This window comes from Nerophis lumbriciformis, linkage group LG18 (genome assembly GCF_033978685.3).
Source record: "Nerophis lumbriciformis linkage group LG18, RoL_Nlum_v2.1, whole genome shotgun sequence".
Taxonomy (NCBI): Eukaryota; Metazoa; Chordata; class Actinopteri; order Syngnathiformes; family Syngnathidae; genus Nerophis; species Nerophis lumbriciformis.
Genome location: NC_084565.2, coordinates 39,302,501 through 39,321,687, shown reverse-complemented (window position 1 = coordinate 39,321,687; position 19,187 = coordinate 39,302,501). Strand labels below are relative to the sequence as shown.

The window sequence follows — 19,187 nt, the reverse complement described above, 5'->3', positions numbered from 1 at the left end:
TTATATTAATCACATGTGAATAATCCTGTATAATAGACTGTATTTCTATTATTCACATGAAAAAAAATACCCAAGTGTTTATTGTTTGTTGTGAGCGAACTGTGGTGCTGAATTTACCTCAGGGATCAATAAAGTACTTTCGATTCTATTCTATGTGTGTTTTGCTTTTTCTTGGCCTTTTTTGTGTCGTCACCAGGTCAAAAAGTTTGGACACCCGTGGTTTAAAAGATAAGCAATCGCATGAAGTACAATGTTTTTCTGTCATACACATTTAGCAAGAAAAGATAATGTACTTTATTGCCACATAAAATGATGTGGCGGGCCTTCAGTTTTCACACCTGTGCATTACATGCAACAAAGGAATGGAAACAATGGCACCTTTAAAAGTACTGAATTGGGTACCCATCCCTCGGTTTCCAAATCTCCCGCCGCTCTCCCTGTGAAGGACTCTGCTACGTGAGAGTCTGAAGGCATGAAAACAGACGCATGAAGTCCTGGCTAATCCTCTCCTCTGCAGGCTCGCTTCCATCTTTTATTCTTGTCGCAGTGTTTATATTTGAATATAACACTTCTGCCAGACAAGCAGCATGAAGACATGAATAAAAACATACTTGTCATATCTGCCTGTAAAGCACATGATAAAAAGTCCCTCCCAGACTTCTTCATTATGTACTACAGGGCAGAGCAGTTGGTCTGTGCGGACATGATCAAAACAAGCAGAAGCTATCTGGTCTGTCCACTTAAAGCTGGATTATGGTGAGGAATGAAGCGTGTCATCAGACAGTGGCCATTTGTCTCCAAAGTCATGCTCCTTCTGGATGGCCGCTGACTTCCTCCTCCATTATTTATCTAGCGCCAAACTGCAGCCTCGGAGTGAGGCGGACTGGGGTGCATACTTCCAAGATGGCGCCAAGTAATAACATTCATGAGCTGAACATGTTGGTGTTAGAACTAATTGAATCGGTTGAGAAATGTGGGAATTGTGGAACTTGGTAAAATGTCCTATTGGTTTCAGTGGGAATTTCCTGGTAATTTGGGAATTTCGGGAGAAGCGGGGATTTTCTTGAAGGCGATAAATAGCATGGATGTCCTAATGAGCTGAATTGGTAAAGGAAGGTGTTAGTAGCGACAATTTATGATTGAATAATATTAATAGTAATGCTAATATTAACATTAACCGCGACCTGATCTCGGACAAGCGGCAGAAGATGGATGGATGGACAATAATAACTAAAAATAATAATACTAATATTAAATATAAAATTATAATAAAATACAAATGATAAAACCATAATATCAATAATAATAATAATTAATACTAATACAAATAACATAAAATTATTCTAAAAATACTATTACTAAAAATAAAACTATAATAATATTAATAATAACAATAAAAATATTAACATTAACTCGGGATAAGCGGAAGAAGATGGATGGACAATAATAACAAAACAAAAAAATTAATAATATTAATATTAAATATAATACCGTATTTTTGGGACTAAAAGTCGCAGTTTTTTTCATAGTTTGGCCGGGGGTGCGACTTATACTCAGGAGCGACTTATGTGTGAAATTATTAACACCTTAGCGTAAAATATCAAATAATATTATTTAGCTCATTCACATAAAAGACTAGACGTATAAGATTTCATGGGATTTAGCGACTAGGAGTGACAGATTGTTTGGTAAACGTATAGCATGTTCTATATGTTATAGTTATTTGAATGTCTCTTACCATAATATGTTACGTTAACATACCAGTTGGTTATTTATGCCTCATATAACGTACACTTATTCAGCCTGTTGTTCACTATTCTTTATTTACTTTAAATTGCCTTTCAAATGTTTATTCTTGCTGTTGGCTTTTATCAAATAAATTTCCCCAAAAAATGCGACTTATACTCCAGTGTGACTTATATATGTTTTTTCCTTCATTATTATGCATTTTCGGCAGGTGTGACTTATACTCCGGAGCGACTTATACTCCGAAAAATACGGTACTATAATAAAAATACTGTGTTAATGTTGTCTGTCTATCTGTGTTGGCTCTGCGATGAGGTAGCGACTTGTCCAGGGTGTACCCCGCCTTCCGCCCGAATGCAGCTGAGATAGGCTCAAGCCATACTTGCCAACCCTCCCGGATTTTCTGGGAGACTCCCGAAATTCAGCGCCTCACCCTAAAACCTCCCGGGACAAATTTTCTCCCGAAAATCTCCTGAAATTCAGGCGGACCTGAGTGACGTGTCGACAGCCTGTTTTCACGTCCACTTTCCCACAATATAAACAGCATGCCTTCCCAATCACGTTATAACTGTAGAATGATCGAGGGCGAGTTCTTGGTTTCTTATGTGGGTTTATTGTTAGGCAGTTTCATTAACGCCCTCCCAGCGCGGTAACAACACACAACAACAGCAGTCACGTTTTTGTCTACCGTAAAGCAGTTCGTCTGCCGTAAACAGCAATGTTGTGACACTCTTAAACAGGACAATACTGCCATCTACTGTACATGCATATGTGACAATAACATCTAGGGCTTTTAGAGAGTGCAGTGCACCACTGCGCACACAACAAGGAGACGAAGCAGAATGCATCATCAGAGAGGGTGTTCAGCATGGTTAGAAAAATAGTGACAGAGAATAGAACAAGGATGGACAATTCAACCCTTAACTCAACAATGAGTAGATGAGTGTCATGTGTGTGTATATGTGGAAATAAATGAACACTGAAATTCAAGTATTTCTCTTATTTATTTATATATATATATATATATATATATATATATATATATATATATATATATATATATAGCTAGAGTTCACTGAAAGTCAAGTATTTCTTATATATTTATATATATGTGAAATACTTGACTTGGTGAATTCTAGCTGTAAATATACGCCTCCCCTCTTAACCGCCCCCCCCTCCCGAAATCGGAGGTCTCAAGGTTGGCAAGTATGGCTCCAGCACACCCCTGCAGCCCCGAACGGAACAAGCGGTAGTAAATGGATGGATTGACAATAGTTTTACAGAAATCCAGGAATTTGTGAATTTCCAGGAAAACGGGAATTTGGTTTGGAACTTGGTAAAGTGTTAGTTTGAATGTCCAGGATCAGTGGAATGTGTTGATGTTGGAAAGGTTTGAACAGGTTCAAAAACGTAGGAAATATGAATCTTGGAAAAATGTCACATTCATTTCAATGGGAACCTCCTGGAAATTTGTGCATTCCGGAAAAAATTGATGCTTAATAGCCTGAATGTCCCGAATGGATGAATCGGTTGGTGTTGGAATTGTTTAAATCGGTCAAGAAATGTTGAAGTAGTACCAGGTTTTTAATTGAGAAATGGTATTATGGAATTTTCCACCATTCTTCCAAAAGCGCATTGATGTTGGTGGAGAAGGCCTGGCTCTCAGTCTCTGTTCTGATTCATCCCAAAGGTGTTCTATCGGGTTTCAGGTCAGGACTCTGTGCAGGCCAGTCAAGTTCATCCACACCAGACTCTGTCATCCATGTCTTTATGGACCTTGCTTTGTGCACTGGTGCACAGTCATGTTGGAAGAGGAAGGGGCCCGCTCCAAACTGTTCCCACAAGGTTGGGAGCATGGAATGTTTTGGTATCCTGGAGCATTCAAAGTTCCTTTCACAGGAACTAAGGGGCATATTTTGGTTTAGTTACACGCCTCATTGCATATTGTTTATTATAATAAATAGAGCTAAACGACGTCCTTGCTTCCGTGCCGTCTTCTTCCCTCGCTGTACCGCAACAAGATATTGCATATTTTATGTTTTTGCGAATAAAAACAAAAAGAGCATAGAACATACAAAAAAAAAATCTAATTAAAACTTTACATTGAAAGATAAATGTAAAAATGATGACTTCATATATGACTTAATTTTAACATTATGACTAAAGGAGTCCTAAAGGTAAAGAAATCTTTATATTGTATTGGTTTTGACAATGAAAAACATCAAAATGGCCCCTGCATGCTTTGATTTTTCAGTAGAAATGTTTGGACACCCTGGTATAGACCAGTGTTTTTCAACCACTGTGCCGCGGCACACTATCTCATTTCACCTAATTGGGTTAAAAATATTTTTTGCACACAAGTAATTATAATCTGTAAATGATGTGTTGTTGTTGAGTGTCGGTGCTGTCTAGAGCTCGGCAGAGTAACCGTGTAATACTCTTCCATATCAGGAGGTGGCAGCAGGTAGCTAATTGCTTTGGAGATGTCAGGAACACGTCGTGTCGTGATCACAATATGCAGACGTCAGCGGGAGGCAGCGTGCAGGTAAAAAGGTATCTTATGCTTAAACCAAAAATAAACAAAAAGGTGAGTGCCACTAAGAAAAGGCATTGAAGCTATGCAAAACGAAACTAAAACTGTGTCATGTCTGCGTAATCATGTTTTTGTCTTAGTCATGTTTTGTTTAGTTTCTGGCTTTTCACTCCCTTGTCTTGTTTGCATGATTACCCATTAGTTTCACCTGTTCCACGTTTGGACTCATTGTGCACTCTTGTTTGTCACCGTAGCAACCATTAGTTTTCACCTGTCACGTCACGCACCTGTTTCACGTTTCATGTCCATGCCAAGTAAGTTTTGTTTATTATTGCCACAGTTAGTGTTTTTTGTTGTTCATAGTTTTTTGCCCCCGTGCAAGCCTTTTGTTTTCGTTAGTCAAGTTTGTACATCCGCCTTGAGCGCGCCTTTTGTTCCTTTGAGTGTTATTATTAAATCATGTATTTACCTTCACGCCATGACCAGTCCAATTCACTTGCACCTCGGGAGAACAAACCAAGCCATAGTCCAAGTCATGACAAACTGAAATGGCTGCAAAGTAAACAAACAGAATGCTGGACGACAGCAAAGACTTACAGCGTGTGGAGCAGATGGCGTCCACAAAGTGCATCCGAACATGACGTGACAATCAACAATGTCCCCGCAAAGAAGGAGAGCGTCCGCACAACTTAAATGTTCTTGATTGCCAAAACAAAGCAGGTGCGAGGAATAGCGCTCAAGGAAGACATGAAACTGCGACAGGAAAATACCAACAAAACAGGGAAAAAACACCAAAATAGGAGAGCAAGACAAGGACTAAAACACTACACGCGGGAAAACAGCAAAACATTCAAAATAAGTCCCAGCGTGATGTGACAGGTGGTGACAGTACACCTACTTTGAGACAAGAGCTATAGTGATGCATGCTTGGTTATGCTTTAAAGTCATATCCAACTTTTTACTGTCAATATAATTCTTTTAATGATTTCTGCTTGTGGTGTGCCTCTGTATTTTTTTCAATGAAAAAAAAAGGTTGAAAAACTCTGGTATAGACAATGTGGATAGGACAAGTTGGCTAGTGCCGCTGAGCAGATGGAATAAGAAGCCATGCAGCACGCACCTGGTAGGTGTTGTCAAAGCTGTCATACATGAAGCGTGTGATCAGAGACGTCTTCCCAACTGCGAGGGGGACAAAAGATGCTGTTAACCCAGACAATCAAGATGGACTCCCACACTGCAGGAGTCTACCCACACACGGTGGGGAAGGGGTTTCATATGGCCACATTCCTGGGTGGGTTTCGCGTAGAGAGAAAGGGGCCGGGGTTAATCATTGTGCAAAGCAGTCTGCTGGAAATGACGGAAAGCGCCACGCTACATAAGATGCGCTGTGATCAAAGCTGGAATTGCCACATTTTAAGATATTCAACTCTCAACTGCCATCTGGCGGCTAAAGTGGATAGTACACCCACCAAGTCCTCACTTTTCATGTGTCAGGTAAAAAGTGACGAATGGGGCCATATGAATTCCCTTCCTAATGTATGAGACCGATATCGGAGCCTTGAGTATTGGCCGATATCGATATTGATCCAATATGACATCAACCTGAATCATATATTCTTTTATTATTTTGTATTGTGTAATGTTAAAAAATGGTTGAGCAAGTGAATAGAAAATACTAACACAGGGGTCTTTAATGTTTTCCTGGCTAAGGACCCCCAAACTGATGAACTGGAGCAGGAACCCCCTCATATATATCCCATATAATAGTCTTCTAAATGTTATTCAATCATCAATCAATCAATGTTTACTTAAATAGCCCTAAATCACTAGTGTCTCAAAGGGCTGCACAAGCCACAACGACATCCTCGGCTCAGATCCCACATCAGGGCAAGGAAAAACTCAACCCAATGGGATGACAATGAGAAACCTTGGAGGGGACCACAGATGTGGGAACCCCCCTCCCTGGGCGACCAGTGCAATGGACGTGGAGTGGATCTAACATAATAGTGTGAGAGTCCAGTCCATAGTGGATCTATCATAATAGTGAGAGTCCAGTCCATAGTGGATCTAACATAATAGTGAGAGAGTCCAGTCCATAGTGGATCTAACATAATAGTGTGAGAGTTTCAGTCCATAGTGGATCTAACATAATAGTGTGAGAGTTTCAGTCCATAGTGGATCTAACATAATAGTGAGAGTCCAGTCCATAGTGAATCTAACATAATAGTGAGAGAGTCCAGTCCATAGTGGATCTAACATAATAGTGAGAGTCCAGTCCATAGTGGATCTAACATAATAGTGTGAGAGTCCAGTCCATAGTGGATCTAACATAAGAGTGAGAGTCCAGTCCATAGTGAATCTAACATAATAGTGTGAGAGTCCAGTCCATAGTGGATTTAACATAATAGTGAGAGTCAAGTCCATAGTGGATCTAACATAATAGTGTGAGAGTCCAGTCCATAGTGGATCTAACATAATAGTGGGAGTCCAGTCCATAGTGGATCTAACATAATAGTGAGAGTCCAGTCCATAGTGGACCTAACATAATAGTGTGAGAGTCCAGTCCATAGTGGATCTAACATAATAGTGAGAGAGTCCAGTCCATAGTGGATCTAACATAATAGTGAGAGTCCAGTCCATAGTGGATCTAACATAATAGTGAGAGTCCAGTCCATAGTGGATCTAACATAATAGTGAGAAAGTCCAGTCCATAGTGGATCTAATATAATAGTGAGAGTCCAGTCCATAGTGGATCTAACATAATAGTGTGAGAGTCCAGTCCATAGTGGATCTAACATAATAGTGAGAGTCCAGTCCATAGTGGATCTAACATAATAGTGTGAGAGTCTAGTCCATAGTGGATCTAACATAATATTGTGAGAGTCCAGTCCATACTGGATCTAACATAATATTGTGAGAGTCGAGTCCATAGTGGATCTAACATAATAGTGAGAGAGTCTAGTCCATAGTGGATCTAACATAATAGTGAGAGTACAGTCCATAGTGGGGCCAGCACTGATCGCTAGCGAGCAATTAGAGCGCTAATCGCTAGCTACCTTAAATCCTAACATGACTATAACAACATCATCAGACTTTATTACTTTGATATTGGTGAGCATACCAAACCACCAACATTTTTTAGTGTGTATTTTGGAACTCCTGTATTGTGCAATTTGTTTAAAAAAACATTTCATTTTGCTTGTTGTACTAACTTAATTTCCTCTAACCTCTTAAGGCCCTAGCTGTTTGTTTACATGCTTTTTTAAATTTCTCTTTGCTATTTGGGCTTATTGGACCCTAATTAGAATAACAACTAAGAATCATCTTTTGATAAGATGTACTGAGTCCATAAGTACACAAACGTGTACTTCATGTTTAGTGACATGCTAATTCTTATTTTTACACTTTTTTTTCCAAATGCCATTGTATGTTTTACTCTTCTGACACCACCAGATGGCAGTATAAGTGTCCACATAAGTGGCCATAAGACCCCAATTCAGTAGTGTACACAATTTTGGAAATAAGAGCTAAAAGATGCTGTCCACGCATGTGGCCACTAAGCATTTTTAAAGCAAAAATGCACATATCTGAGCAATATTATTCTTTTGTGTTTTTATTTTGAAGCTGCAAGGAACAGTGAGTCATTTATAAACTACTCTACAGTGTATTGAATCAATGTTAATGTGTATGTGGAGTAGAGATGCGCGGTTTGCGGATTATCCGCGGGTCGGGCGGTTGAAATTTAAAAAAATTAGATTTTATCCGCGGGTCGGGTCGGGCGGTTGAAATTTAAAAAAATTAGATTTTAAATAGATTCAGGCGGGTGGCAGTTAAACCAATTGGGAAATATATATACATAGTTAAATGTTGTTACCTACATACGAAAAACGAGCAGGCACCTGCAGCATGCCACAACAGAAGAAAAAAAAAAAAAGAGATGGCAACGCCGGCAGCAAACGTGGTACGCGACAAACTAAAAAAGGGAATACTAAAGACCAGGGGAAAAAAAGGCCAGAAAAGTTCAGCGTGGACTCGTTTTTATGAGGTTGTAAATCAGGATGATAGTAATGCTGGCTACGTGATTTGCAAGAGCTGCGACGCTGTTTATGTCTACGACAGTCACAAAACCGGGACATCTGACATGGTGCATCACATTTGTGCAAAACCCCGAACCTCCACAAACACCCTGAGCATGAGCAGTTTCGTCCGTCGTAATCCCAGAAGAGTGCCACAGGATGTTAAAACAAGGCTTACAGATGCATGTGTGAACGCAGCTGCCTGCAGCAGTTTGAGTGGCGCGAGCGCGCTTGGAGGTGCGCTCTGCGCGGCTCCCAGATGATTGCGCACTGGTGTGCGTCTGGGCCGTGACAGCGTGGCACGCATTGAATGTCTCTGCTCCATTGGATCAGTCTCCTTTCTTTAACAGGCAAAAGCTTTATAACCTCACTAATGCCTTGCATCGTCTATATTAGATATATAACAACGGGCGGGTGGCGGATGGCGGATGGCGGGCAGGTGCGGTTTTGATAAAATGTTAGTTCGGGTGGATGGCGGATGGTTGACGACTTTTGTGATGCGGTTGCGGATGAAATAATTGCCTATCCGCGCATCTCTAATGTGGAGACATTTGAATTTGTGGAACAATTACAGGGTGAATATATAAAAAAAATATAGATTAAAATAAATCAAATCAACCAAAAATGTTCTACTGCATTAAATTGTTTATTATTAAGAGTCTGGAATGGACTTATGCTGTCTTTAAGTTAAAGTGGAGTGGTAATAGTTTTTTGTTTTTGTTGGCAACAACTAGTGATTATAATATTTCATGAAGTTAAGCTCTTGACCCAGAACATTGAATGATGAGGACACCAAATTTTGTGTTGCTTGCATTTTTGCACCACGACTAGGGAAGTCATATACGTAAATGCTGCACGGTATAACGTTCAGAGCATAATAACCTGAGATACTGGCATAGTCCACTTGATGGCGACAAAGGTATTTTTAAGATGAATGCCATCTCCCTGCAGGCAAGATTCCCTTTTCTGATTGATTGAAACTTTTATTAGTAGATTGCAAAGTACAGTACATATTCCGTACAATTGACCACTAAATGGTAACACCCCAATAAGTTTTTCAACTTGTTTAAGTCGGGGTCCACGTTAATCAATTCATGGTACAAACCCCGTTTCCATATGAGTTGGGAAATTGTGTTAGATGTAAATATAAACGGAATACAATGATTTGCAAATCATTTCCAACCCATATTCAGTTGAATATGCTACAAAGACAACATATTTGATGTTCAAACTTTTTTTGCAAATAATCATTAACTTTAGAATTTGATGCCAGCAACACATGACAAAGAAATTGGGAAAGGTGGCAATAAATACTGATAAAGTTGAGGAATGCTCATCCAACACTTACCGGTATTTGGAACATCCAACAGGTGTGCAGGCTAATTGGGAACAGGTGGGTGCCATGATTGGGTATAAAACAGCTTCCCAAAAAAATGCTCAGTCTTTCACAAGAAAGGATGGGGCGAGGTACACCCCTTTGACCACAACTGCATGAGCAAATAGTCAAACAGTTTAAGAACAACGTTTCTCAAAGTGCAATTGCAAGAAATTTAGGGATTTCAACATCTACGGTCCATAATATCATCAAAAGGTTCAGAGAATCTGGAGAAATCACTCCACCACTACATAGCCGGAAACCAACATTGAATGACCGTGACCTTCGATCCCTCAGACAGCACTGTTTCAAAAACCGACATCAATCTCTAAAGGATATCACCACATGGGCTCAGGAACACTTCAGAAAACCACTCTCACTAAATACAGTTGGTCGCTACATTAAGTTAAAGCTCTACTATGCAAAGCGAAAGCCATTTATCAACAACATCCAGAAACGCCAAAGGCTTCTCTGGGCCCGAGATCATCTAAGATGGACTCATGCAAAGTGGAAAAGTGTTCTGTGGTCTGACGAGTCCACATTTCAAATTGTTTTTGGAAATATTCGACATCGTGTCATCCGGACCAAAGAGGAAGCGAACCATCCAGACTGTTAGACGCAAAGTTCAAAAGCCAGCATGTGTGATGGTATGGGGGTGTATTAGTGCCCAAGGCATGGGTAACTTACACATCTGTGAAGGCACCATTAATGCTGAAAGGTACATACAGGTTTTGGAACAACATATGTTGCCATCTAAGCGCCGTCTTTTTGCTTATTTCAGCAAGACAATGCCAAGCCACATTCAGCACGTGTTACAACAGCGTGGCTTCGTAAAAAAAAGAGTGCGGGTACTTTCTTGGCCCGCCTGCAGTCCAGACCTGTCTCCCATTGAAAATGTGTGGCGCATTATGAAGCGTAAAATACGACAGCGGAGACCCCGGACTGTTGAACGACTGAAGCTCTACATAAAACAAGCATGGGAAAGAATTCCACTTTCAAAGCTTCAACAATTACTTTCCGCAGTTCCCAAACGTTTACTGAGTGTTGTTAAAAGAAAAGGTGATGTAACACAGTGATGAACATGCCCTTTCCCAACTACTTTGGCATGTGTTGCAGCCATGAAATTCTAAGTTAATTATTATTTGCAAAAAAAAAAAAAAAAGTTTATGAGTTTGAACATCAAATATGTTGTCTTTGTAGTGCATTCAATTGAATATGGGTTGAAAAGGATTTGCAAATCATTGTATTCCGTTTATATTTACATCTAACACAATTTCCCAACTCATATGGAAACGGGGTTTGTAATTTAACTCATGACGTTTCGCGGGCCAAATTGAAGACACTGGCGGATCGCACTTGGCCCGCTGGCAGTAGTTTGGGCACACCTGGCCTATGAGGTTAATTGTTGCGTTTCGGACCAGTTGTTCCTCCCAGGGAATTCAAGTCACGAGTCGCTCCCAAGCTCTTTACGACACTTAAAGCTGAGTTGAAAAACCACCAGAGACAGAATAGGTATTTTGTAATATATTTGCAAAGCTTTGCAGATATACATTCAGACCAGTCCAGCATAGAACATTCAAATGCGCCCCTCAGATCGTCTGCCCCCCCGAAACACCCTCTCCCCTCTTAAGTCCCTGGCAGTCCTGTGTCTCTAGCCAAAACAAATGTCCATTATCTCTCTCTCTCTCTAACATTCCTCATTCAAGGTTAAGCACACAGTTTTGCAGACAACCAAAAGACCACAATTGGAAGAAAAACACTAGCTGTTTTGTAATATGATTATGAAATAAAAAGAAGTAACACTTAAATTCGGATATATGTAAATATCTGCCTCCGACATTACCTTTACTAAATTACTTGACTAAAATGGAAGAAAATACCAACCTTGTGTGTTTATTCTTTACACAAATAAACACGCCGCAGGACTGCTTGTGCATGCAGGCCGATATATAAACGGACATTTTTACTCACGTCTGCAGCTGCCGAGGGAGCTCATTAGCGTGTGTGAGGTGGACATTGTTGTCCAAGTGGCCACCAGAAAATATCAGTGAGGGGAAAAGACAAGTCCTGACTAATGACTGAAGTGAATGTCGATGTGCTGGCTGAAGATCCAGGAATCATTCCTATCATTGCTACTTGCCATGTGTGATAAATGGCTGGGGAATGAGCCCAATTATCTGTTCCATCATTTCTGGAATTAATGGCTCTTTATTCACGAGTAAACGCAGCGTTCATCTAAAAGATGCTATCTTACATTCTCAAAGCTTAAAGCGAGCCTAACTTGCAGACTGTCATCAGACTTTAATTCACAGCTGCTAATGAGCTCCAAGGAGTCGTCACCGGTAGACTAATTACTTGGCTTTCATATCCGCGAGGCAGAATCTGATAACGATTATGCAAATGATGCCCGGCTAATTGTATCAATGCATCATCTAGTTGCTCTACTTTAGATAAACACACACGCCAATCCAGCATGATTGGATTTAAAAATACACAGCGTCTGCCTGTGATGGATAAGACGACGAGTCTAAGGATGGGCGATATCGTCAAGGCTTGTATCAGACAGGAAGGATGTGCTTGTTTATTGCACTGCACACCACTATACTTCATTCACTTTTCTATCTGTTGGTGACATAACATTTATATCAGGGGTGTCCGATATTGATGTTGGATATCAGCAAAAAAATGCATGAAAATTGTGCTTCAATACGCATGCAAGCACATACACTATATAGCAGAGGTGGGACCAAGTCATTGTTTTGCAAGTCACAAGTAAGTCTCAAGTCTTTGCCCTCAAGTCCGAGTCAAGTCCCGAGTCAAGACAGGCAAGCCCCGAGTCAAGTCCAAAGTCAAGACTGGAAAGTCTCAAGTCAAGTCCTAAGTCCTGCATTTTGAGTTTCGAGTCCTTTCAAGTCCTTTTAACCACAGACTAATATATTAACACAGATTGTGTATGCTTTTCAAATGCTGTATTTATTTATTAAAACAAGTGCATTTTAAATTGCAGGAAAGAAAATTGTGCTGACATTGCACTTTATAATAGCACTATTAACCAGTCATTTTAAACATTAACTCATTCCTTTACAGAACAAACACATTGAAAAATAAAGTGCAAATGTACTTATTTGTACAAAAGTGTTAACATTGAAAAAACATGACATATACGTGAACATAACAAAAAAGTTGTACTTTTTATATGTCAGGGCCCTATGCTGCATTGCATTTGCAAAAGACCAAATTAGCCAAGAGTCTGTCAGTCATTTGTGCACGATGGGGGCGTAGTATGATGCCACCATGGCTGAAAACTCGCTCCACTGGAGCACTGGAGGCAGGCACTGCCAAGACTCTCATGGCCACTCGGAACAGTGAAGGAAGAGTCTTCATGTTCAATGCCCAGAACAAAAGGGGGAGAGAGTTTTTTTGGGTTGGTGCACTACTTGTAAGTGTATCTTGTGTTTTTTATGTTGATTTAATTTATAAAAAAAAAAATAAATAAATAAATAAATAAATTCTTGTGCGGCCCGATACCAATCGATCCACGGACCAGTACCGGGCCGCGGCCCGGTGGTTGGGGACCACTGAGGTAAACAACCAACAGTATGTCAGAAAGCTAGCTAAAACGGTACACATATTCATAATATAGTATACATTTTAACTGACCTTTATTTTACTATTTTTGTCTTTTTTTTAGGTGGCTAAAATACGCGGTGCTGCTGACCGCCGTCTAACGTTACGTGTGATATATTGACTAACGTAACCCTGCTTAAAAAAATCACTGAACAAAAAGTATGAATAAGGTAGTGAACTGCAACAGATTCCCGTGTTTGCAATAACGTTATAACGTTAGCAGTGAGTTTACAGCCTCACTGATTTAACTACACAGCAAATAAAAGTCACGTTACTTAGCCAATAAACGTTATCTTACATTCAAAACTTACCGTTCTTTGTGCAACTTCAAATGCCGGACGAAGTTGGAAGTTGTTGCCTCTCCATCAGTAATTTTCGAACCGCATGTGTTGCATACTGCAAACCGTTTTGTGTTGACCACCTCGTAATTTTTATACCCAAACGAAATTATTTTAGGCATAATTTTTTGTTCACTGGCGTGTGGTTTGGACATGTCTTCTTCGTTGGTTGTCCTGCAATTTGATTGGATGAATGCTGTGTGATGAAAACAAAGTAGATCTAATTTGATTGGCTGTTGTACTGAGAGCACACCAGCTGACACACGCAACGCTGATAGACAAGTACACAATGAAAAATACGGAGCGCTCCCGAATAACTTTTTCATCTTTGGGTTTTGGGGAAAGTAGCAAGTCATGTCAAGTCATGTCAATTCAAAAGGCTCAAGTCCAAGTGAAGTCACAAGTCATTGATGTTAAAGTCTAAGTCGAGTTGCAAGTCTTTTTACATTTTGTCAAGTCGAGTCTAAAGTCATCAAATTCATGACTCGAGTCTGACTCGAGTCCAAGTCATGTGACTCGAGTCCACACCTCTGCTATATAGCCAAAAGTATTTGGCCACCTGCCTTGACTCACATATGAACTTGAAGTGCCATCCAATTCAATATGACCTTTTGCAGCTATTCCAGCTTCAACTCTTCTGGGAAGGCTGTCCACAAGGTTGCGGAGTGTGTTTGTAGGAATTTCCCACCATTCTTCCAAAAGCGCATTGATGTTGGTGGAGAAGGCCTGGCTCTCAGTCTCCGTTCTGATTCATCCCAAATGTGTTCTATGGGGTTTCAGGTCAGGACTCTGTGCAGGCCAGTCAAGTTCATCCACACCAGACTCCGTCATCCATTTCTTTACGGACCTTGCTTTGTGCACTGGGGCCCGCAAGGAAGGGGCCCGCTCCAAACTGTTCCCACAAGGTTGGGAGCATGGAATTGTCCGAAAAGTTTTGGTATCCTGAAGCATTCAAAGTTCTTTTCACCTGAAAAACAACCCCACACCATAATTCCTCCTCCACCAAAGTTCACACAATGCAGTCCAAAATGTAGCGTCCTCCTGGCAACCTCTAAACCCAGACTGGTCCATCAGATTGCCAGATGGAAAAGTGTGATTAATCACACCAGAGAAGGCATCACCACTGCTCTAGAGTCCAGTGGCGACATGCTTTTTTACACCACTGCATCCCACGCTTTGCATTGGACTTGGTGATGTATGGCTTAGATGCAGCTGCTCGGCCATGGAAACCCATTCCATGAAGCTCTCTGCGTACTGTACGTGGGCTAATTGGAAGGCCACATGAAGTTTGGAGCTCTGTAGCAACTGACTGTGCAGAAAGTCTTTGCACTATGCTGACCCCTCTCTGTCAGTTTACGTGGCCTACCACCTGGTGGCTGAGTTGCTGTTGTTCCCAAACTTTGGAATATTCAGGAGCGAGGAAATTTCACGACTGGATTTGTTGCACAGGTGGCATCCTATGACAGTTCCATGCTGGAAATCACTGAAAGCGGCCCATTCTTTCACAAATGTTTGTAGAAACAGTCTCCATGCCTAAGTGCTGGATTTTATACACCTGCGATTAGGACACCTGATTCTCATCATTTGAATGGGTGGCCAAATACTTTTGGCAATATAGTGCATGTTTGAGTGAAGTCATTTACAAAAGGTAAACACAGTAGGTTGAAGGTTACCATGACCAAGCAACTACACAACAAATAAGCACAAAATTGCACACTGTCATGTCTGTGTAATCATGTTTTGTTTAGTTATTGGACTCTTTAGTTTCTGGCTTTTTACTCCCTTGTCTTGTTTCCATGATTACCCATTAGTTTCACCTGTTCCATGTTTGGACTCATTGTGCACTCTTGTTTGTCACCATAGCAACCCATTAGTTTTCACCTGTCACGTCACGCACCTGTTTCACGTTTTGAGTCACGCACCTGTTTTCGTTAATCATGTCTGTAGTATTTAAGTTCATTGTTTTTCAGTTTGTCTTTCTGGTGACATCCCCACATTTATGCTCTGCACATTTCTGACTCTTTTTTTCATGTCCATCGTTCACGCTGCTCCTTTTTGTCCATGCCAAGTAAGTTTTGTTTATTATTGCCACAGTTAGTGTTTTTTGTTGTTCATAGTTTTTGCCTTTGTGCAAGTGTTTGGTTTCATAGTTTGTTCTCCGCCATTGTGCGCGCCTTTTGTTTGCTTCCTTGTTTTGTATTTATAGTGTTTAAATAAAAATGTACCTTCATTCCCGTCTCGCCCGAGCCAACTTTCCGTTGCCTTCGAGAAAAACTAAACCCCAGGACCAAGTCATGACACACACAAGCTAGACAAACCTAATAAGTGTTCTTGATTGAACAATAATGCAGTCAAAAACAACACATTTGTCAATTATTACCCAAATGTGTCTGCATCATTACACTCATTCCGTCAACTTAAATGGATTTTTAAAATGCATTCTAAATCTGTGGAGGCTTTTAATAAAGGCTTCTTTTTAAAAACGCCTTTTGTTAGATATATGTGTGCTAGTTCTAGTTTTTATTTTATTTTACTATTTATTTTACTCGTTGGGGGCAGCTATTTGTGGTTCTAGCGTTATTTAAAATGCACTGTAGCACTTTGAGATTGTTTGTTCCATGTAAAGTGCTTTTACAAATAAAATATATTATTATTATTAGGGATGTCCGATAACGGCTTTTTACCGATATCCGATATTGTCCAACGTTACGAGCAGTAGTTATAGGGGTCACAGCGCCACTTCTGCCCCGGGGGGGTGTCACAGGCGCAAATAACAGGCGCAGTCGGATTTAAACCAGAGAGCGTTAAATATTAAATTATTTTGTAAATTACATGCATTTTTGAAATTATTATTAAGGTGGGTTTTCCAAAAAATATTTAATTTTTTATTGTTGTAGTGATAAAAAATAGTTACACATTTTAGATAATAAAGTATACAAATGTACGATTTACTGAAAATGTCTTGTAAATTAAATGTGTTTTTCAAAAAATAATATTATTTAGGTGAGTTTTCAAAAATTATTGAATTTGTTATTGTGCTGATAAAAAAAAATAATTATAGAGTTTACTGAAAACAGCTTGCACAATAAATTGTTTTTAATTAATATTATTCTCATTTAGGTTGGTTTTACAAAAAGTATTTCATTCATTAATGTTGTGGTGATAAAAATGATCAAATATTTTAAATAGTACTGTATACAAATGTAGGGTTTACTGAAAATGTATTGTAAGTTAAATGCATTTTTTTAAATAATGTTATTAATATGTAGGTGGATTTTCTGAAAATGTAATTTATTATTTTTGTGGTGATAAAAACTAGTTACATATTTTAGATAATAAAGTATACAAATGTACGATTTACTGAAAATGTCTTGTAAATTAAATGTGTTTTTCAAAAAATAATATTATTTAGGTGAGTTTTCAAAAATTATTGAATTTGTTATTATTGTGCTGATTAAAAAAATTATTATAGAGCTTACTGAAAATAGCTTGCAAAATAAATTGTTTTTAATTAATAATATTCTCATTTAGGTTGGTTTTACAAAAAGTAATTCATTCATTATTGTTGTGGTGATAAAAATGATCAAATATTTTAAATAGTACTGTATACAAATGTAGGGTTTACTGAAAATGTATTGTAAGTTAAATGCATTTTTTTAAATAATGTTATTAATATGTAGGTGGATTTTCTGAAAATGTAATATATTATTTTTGTGGTGATGAAAAATAGTTACATATTTTAGATAATAAAGTATACAAATGTACGATTTACTGAATATGTCTTGTAAATGAAATGTGTTTTTCAAAAAATTATATTTAGGTGAGTTTTCAAAAATTATTGAATTTGTTATTATTGTGCTGATTAAAAAAATTATTGTAGAGCTTACTGAAAATAGCTTGCAAAATGAATTGTTTTTAATTAATAATATTCTCATTTAGGTTGGTTTTACAAAAAGTATTTCATTCATAATTGTTGTGGTGATAAAAATGATAAAAATATTTTAAATAGTATTGTGAGTGTGAATGTTGTCTGTCTATCTGTGTTGGCCCTGTGATGAGCCGGCGACTTGTCCAGGGTGTACCCCGCCTTCCGCCCGATCGTAGCTGAGATAGGCTCCAGCGCCCCCCGCGACCCCAAAGGGAATAAGCGGTAGAAAATGGATGGATGGATATCAACTGATACCGATATATACAGTCGTGGAATTAACACATTATGCCTAATTTGGACAACCAGGTATGGTGAAGATAAGACCCTTTTTTTAAAAATTAATAAAATAAAATAAGACAAATAAATTAAAAACATTTTCTTGAATAAAAAAGAAAGTAAAACAATATAAAAACAGTTACATAGAAACTAGTAATTAATGAAAATGAGTAAAATTAAGTGTTAAAGGTTAGTACTATTAGTTCCGATATTGTCCAACTCTTAATTACCGATACCAACTGATACCGATATATACAGTCGTGGAATTAACACATTATGCCTAATTTGGACAACAAGGTATGGTGAAGATAAGACCCTTTTAAAAAAAAAATGTATTACATTAAATAAGACAAATAAATTAAAAACATTTTCTTGAATAAAAAAGAAAGTAAAACAATATAAAAACTGTTACATAGAAACTAGTAATTAATAAAAATGAATAAAATTAAGTGTTAGAGGTTAGTACTATTAGTTCCGATATTGTCCAACTCTTAATTACCGATATCAACTGATACCGATATATACAGTCGTGGAATTAACACATTATTATGCCTAATTTGGACAACCAGGTATTGTGAAGATAAGACCCTTTTTTTTTTAAATTAATAAAATAAAATAAGACAAATAAATAAAAAATATTTTCTTGAATAAAAAATAAAGTAAAACAATATAAAAACAGTTACATAGAAACTAGTAATGAATGAAAATGAGTAAAATTAAGTGTTAGAGGTTAGTACTATTAGTTCCGATATTGTCCAACTCTTAATTACCGATACCGATATCAACTGATACCGATATATACAGTCGTGGAATTAACACATTATTATGCCTAATTTGGACAACCAGGTATGGTGAAGATAAGACCCTTTTTTTTTTTAAATTAATAAAATAAAATAAGACAAATAAATAAAAAATATTTTTTTGAATAAAAAATAAAGTTAAACAATATACAAACAGTTACATATAAACTAGTAATTAATGAAAATGAGTAAAATTAAGTGTTAAAGGTTAGTACTATTAGTGGACCACAATCATGTGTGCTTATGGACTGTATCCCTTGCAGACTGTATTGATGTATATTGATATATAATGTAGGAACCACAATATTAATTAAAGCTGCAAGCAGCGTTGGTCGGGCCCGCGTATTTGGCAGGTGTTAGTCCTAAGTGTCCCAATACTTTTGTCCAGTTTTAGTCCCAAGTGTCCCAATACTTTTGGCAAGTTGTAGTCCTAAGTGTCCCAATACTTTTGTCAAGTTGTAGTCCCAAGTGTCCCAATACTTTTGTCC

At 38.4% G+C, this 19,187-nt stretch overlaps 1 protein-coding gene across 2 annotated transcripts in view; it reads right to left on the bottom strand.

Annotated features, from left to right (window-relative positions):
• The window catches only part of rab6ba (RAB6B, member RAS oncogene family a), a 48,894-nt gene that overhangs the window by 27,875 nt on the left and 1,832 nt on the right, over nucleotides 1-19,187 (bottom strand). For both annotated transcript variants that reach the window (XM_061978374.2, XM_061978375.2), the window contains exon 2: nucleotides 5,400-5,458. In XM_061978374.2, the coding sequence (XP_061834358.2) occupies nucleotides 5,400-5,458 (59 nt within the window). The remainder of the gene's footprint in view (nucleotides 1-5,399; nucleotides 5,459-19,187) is intronic.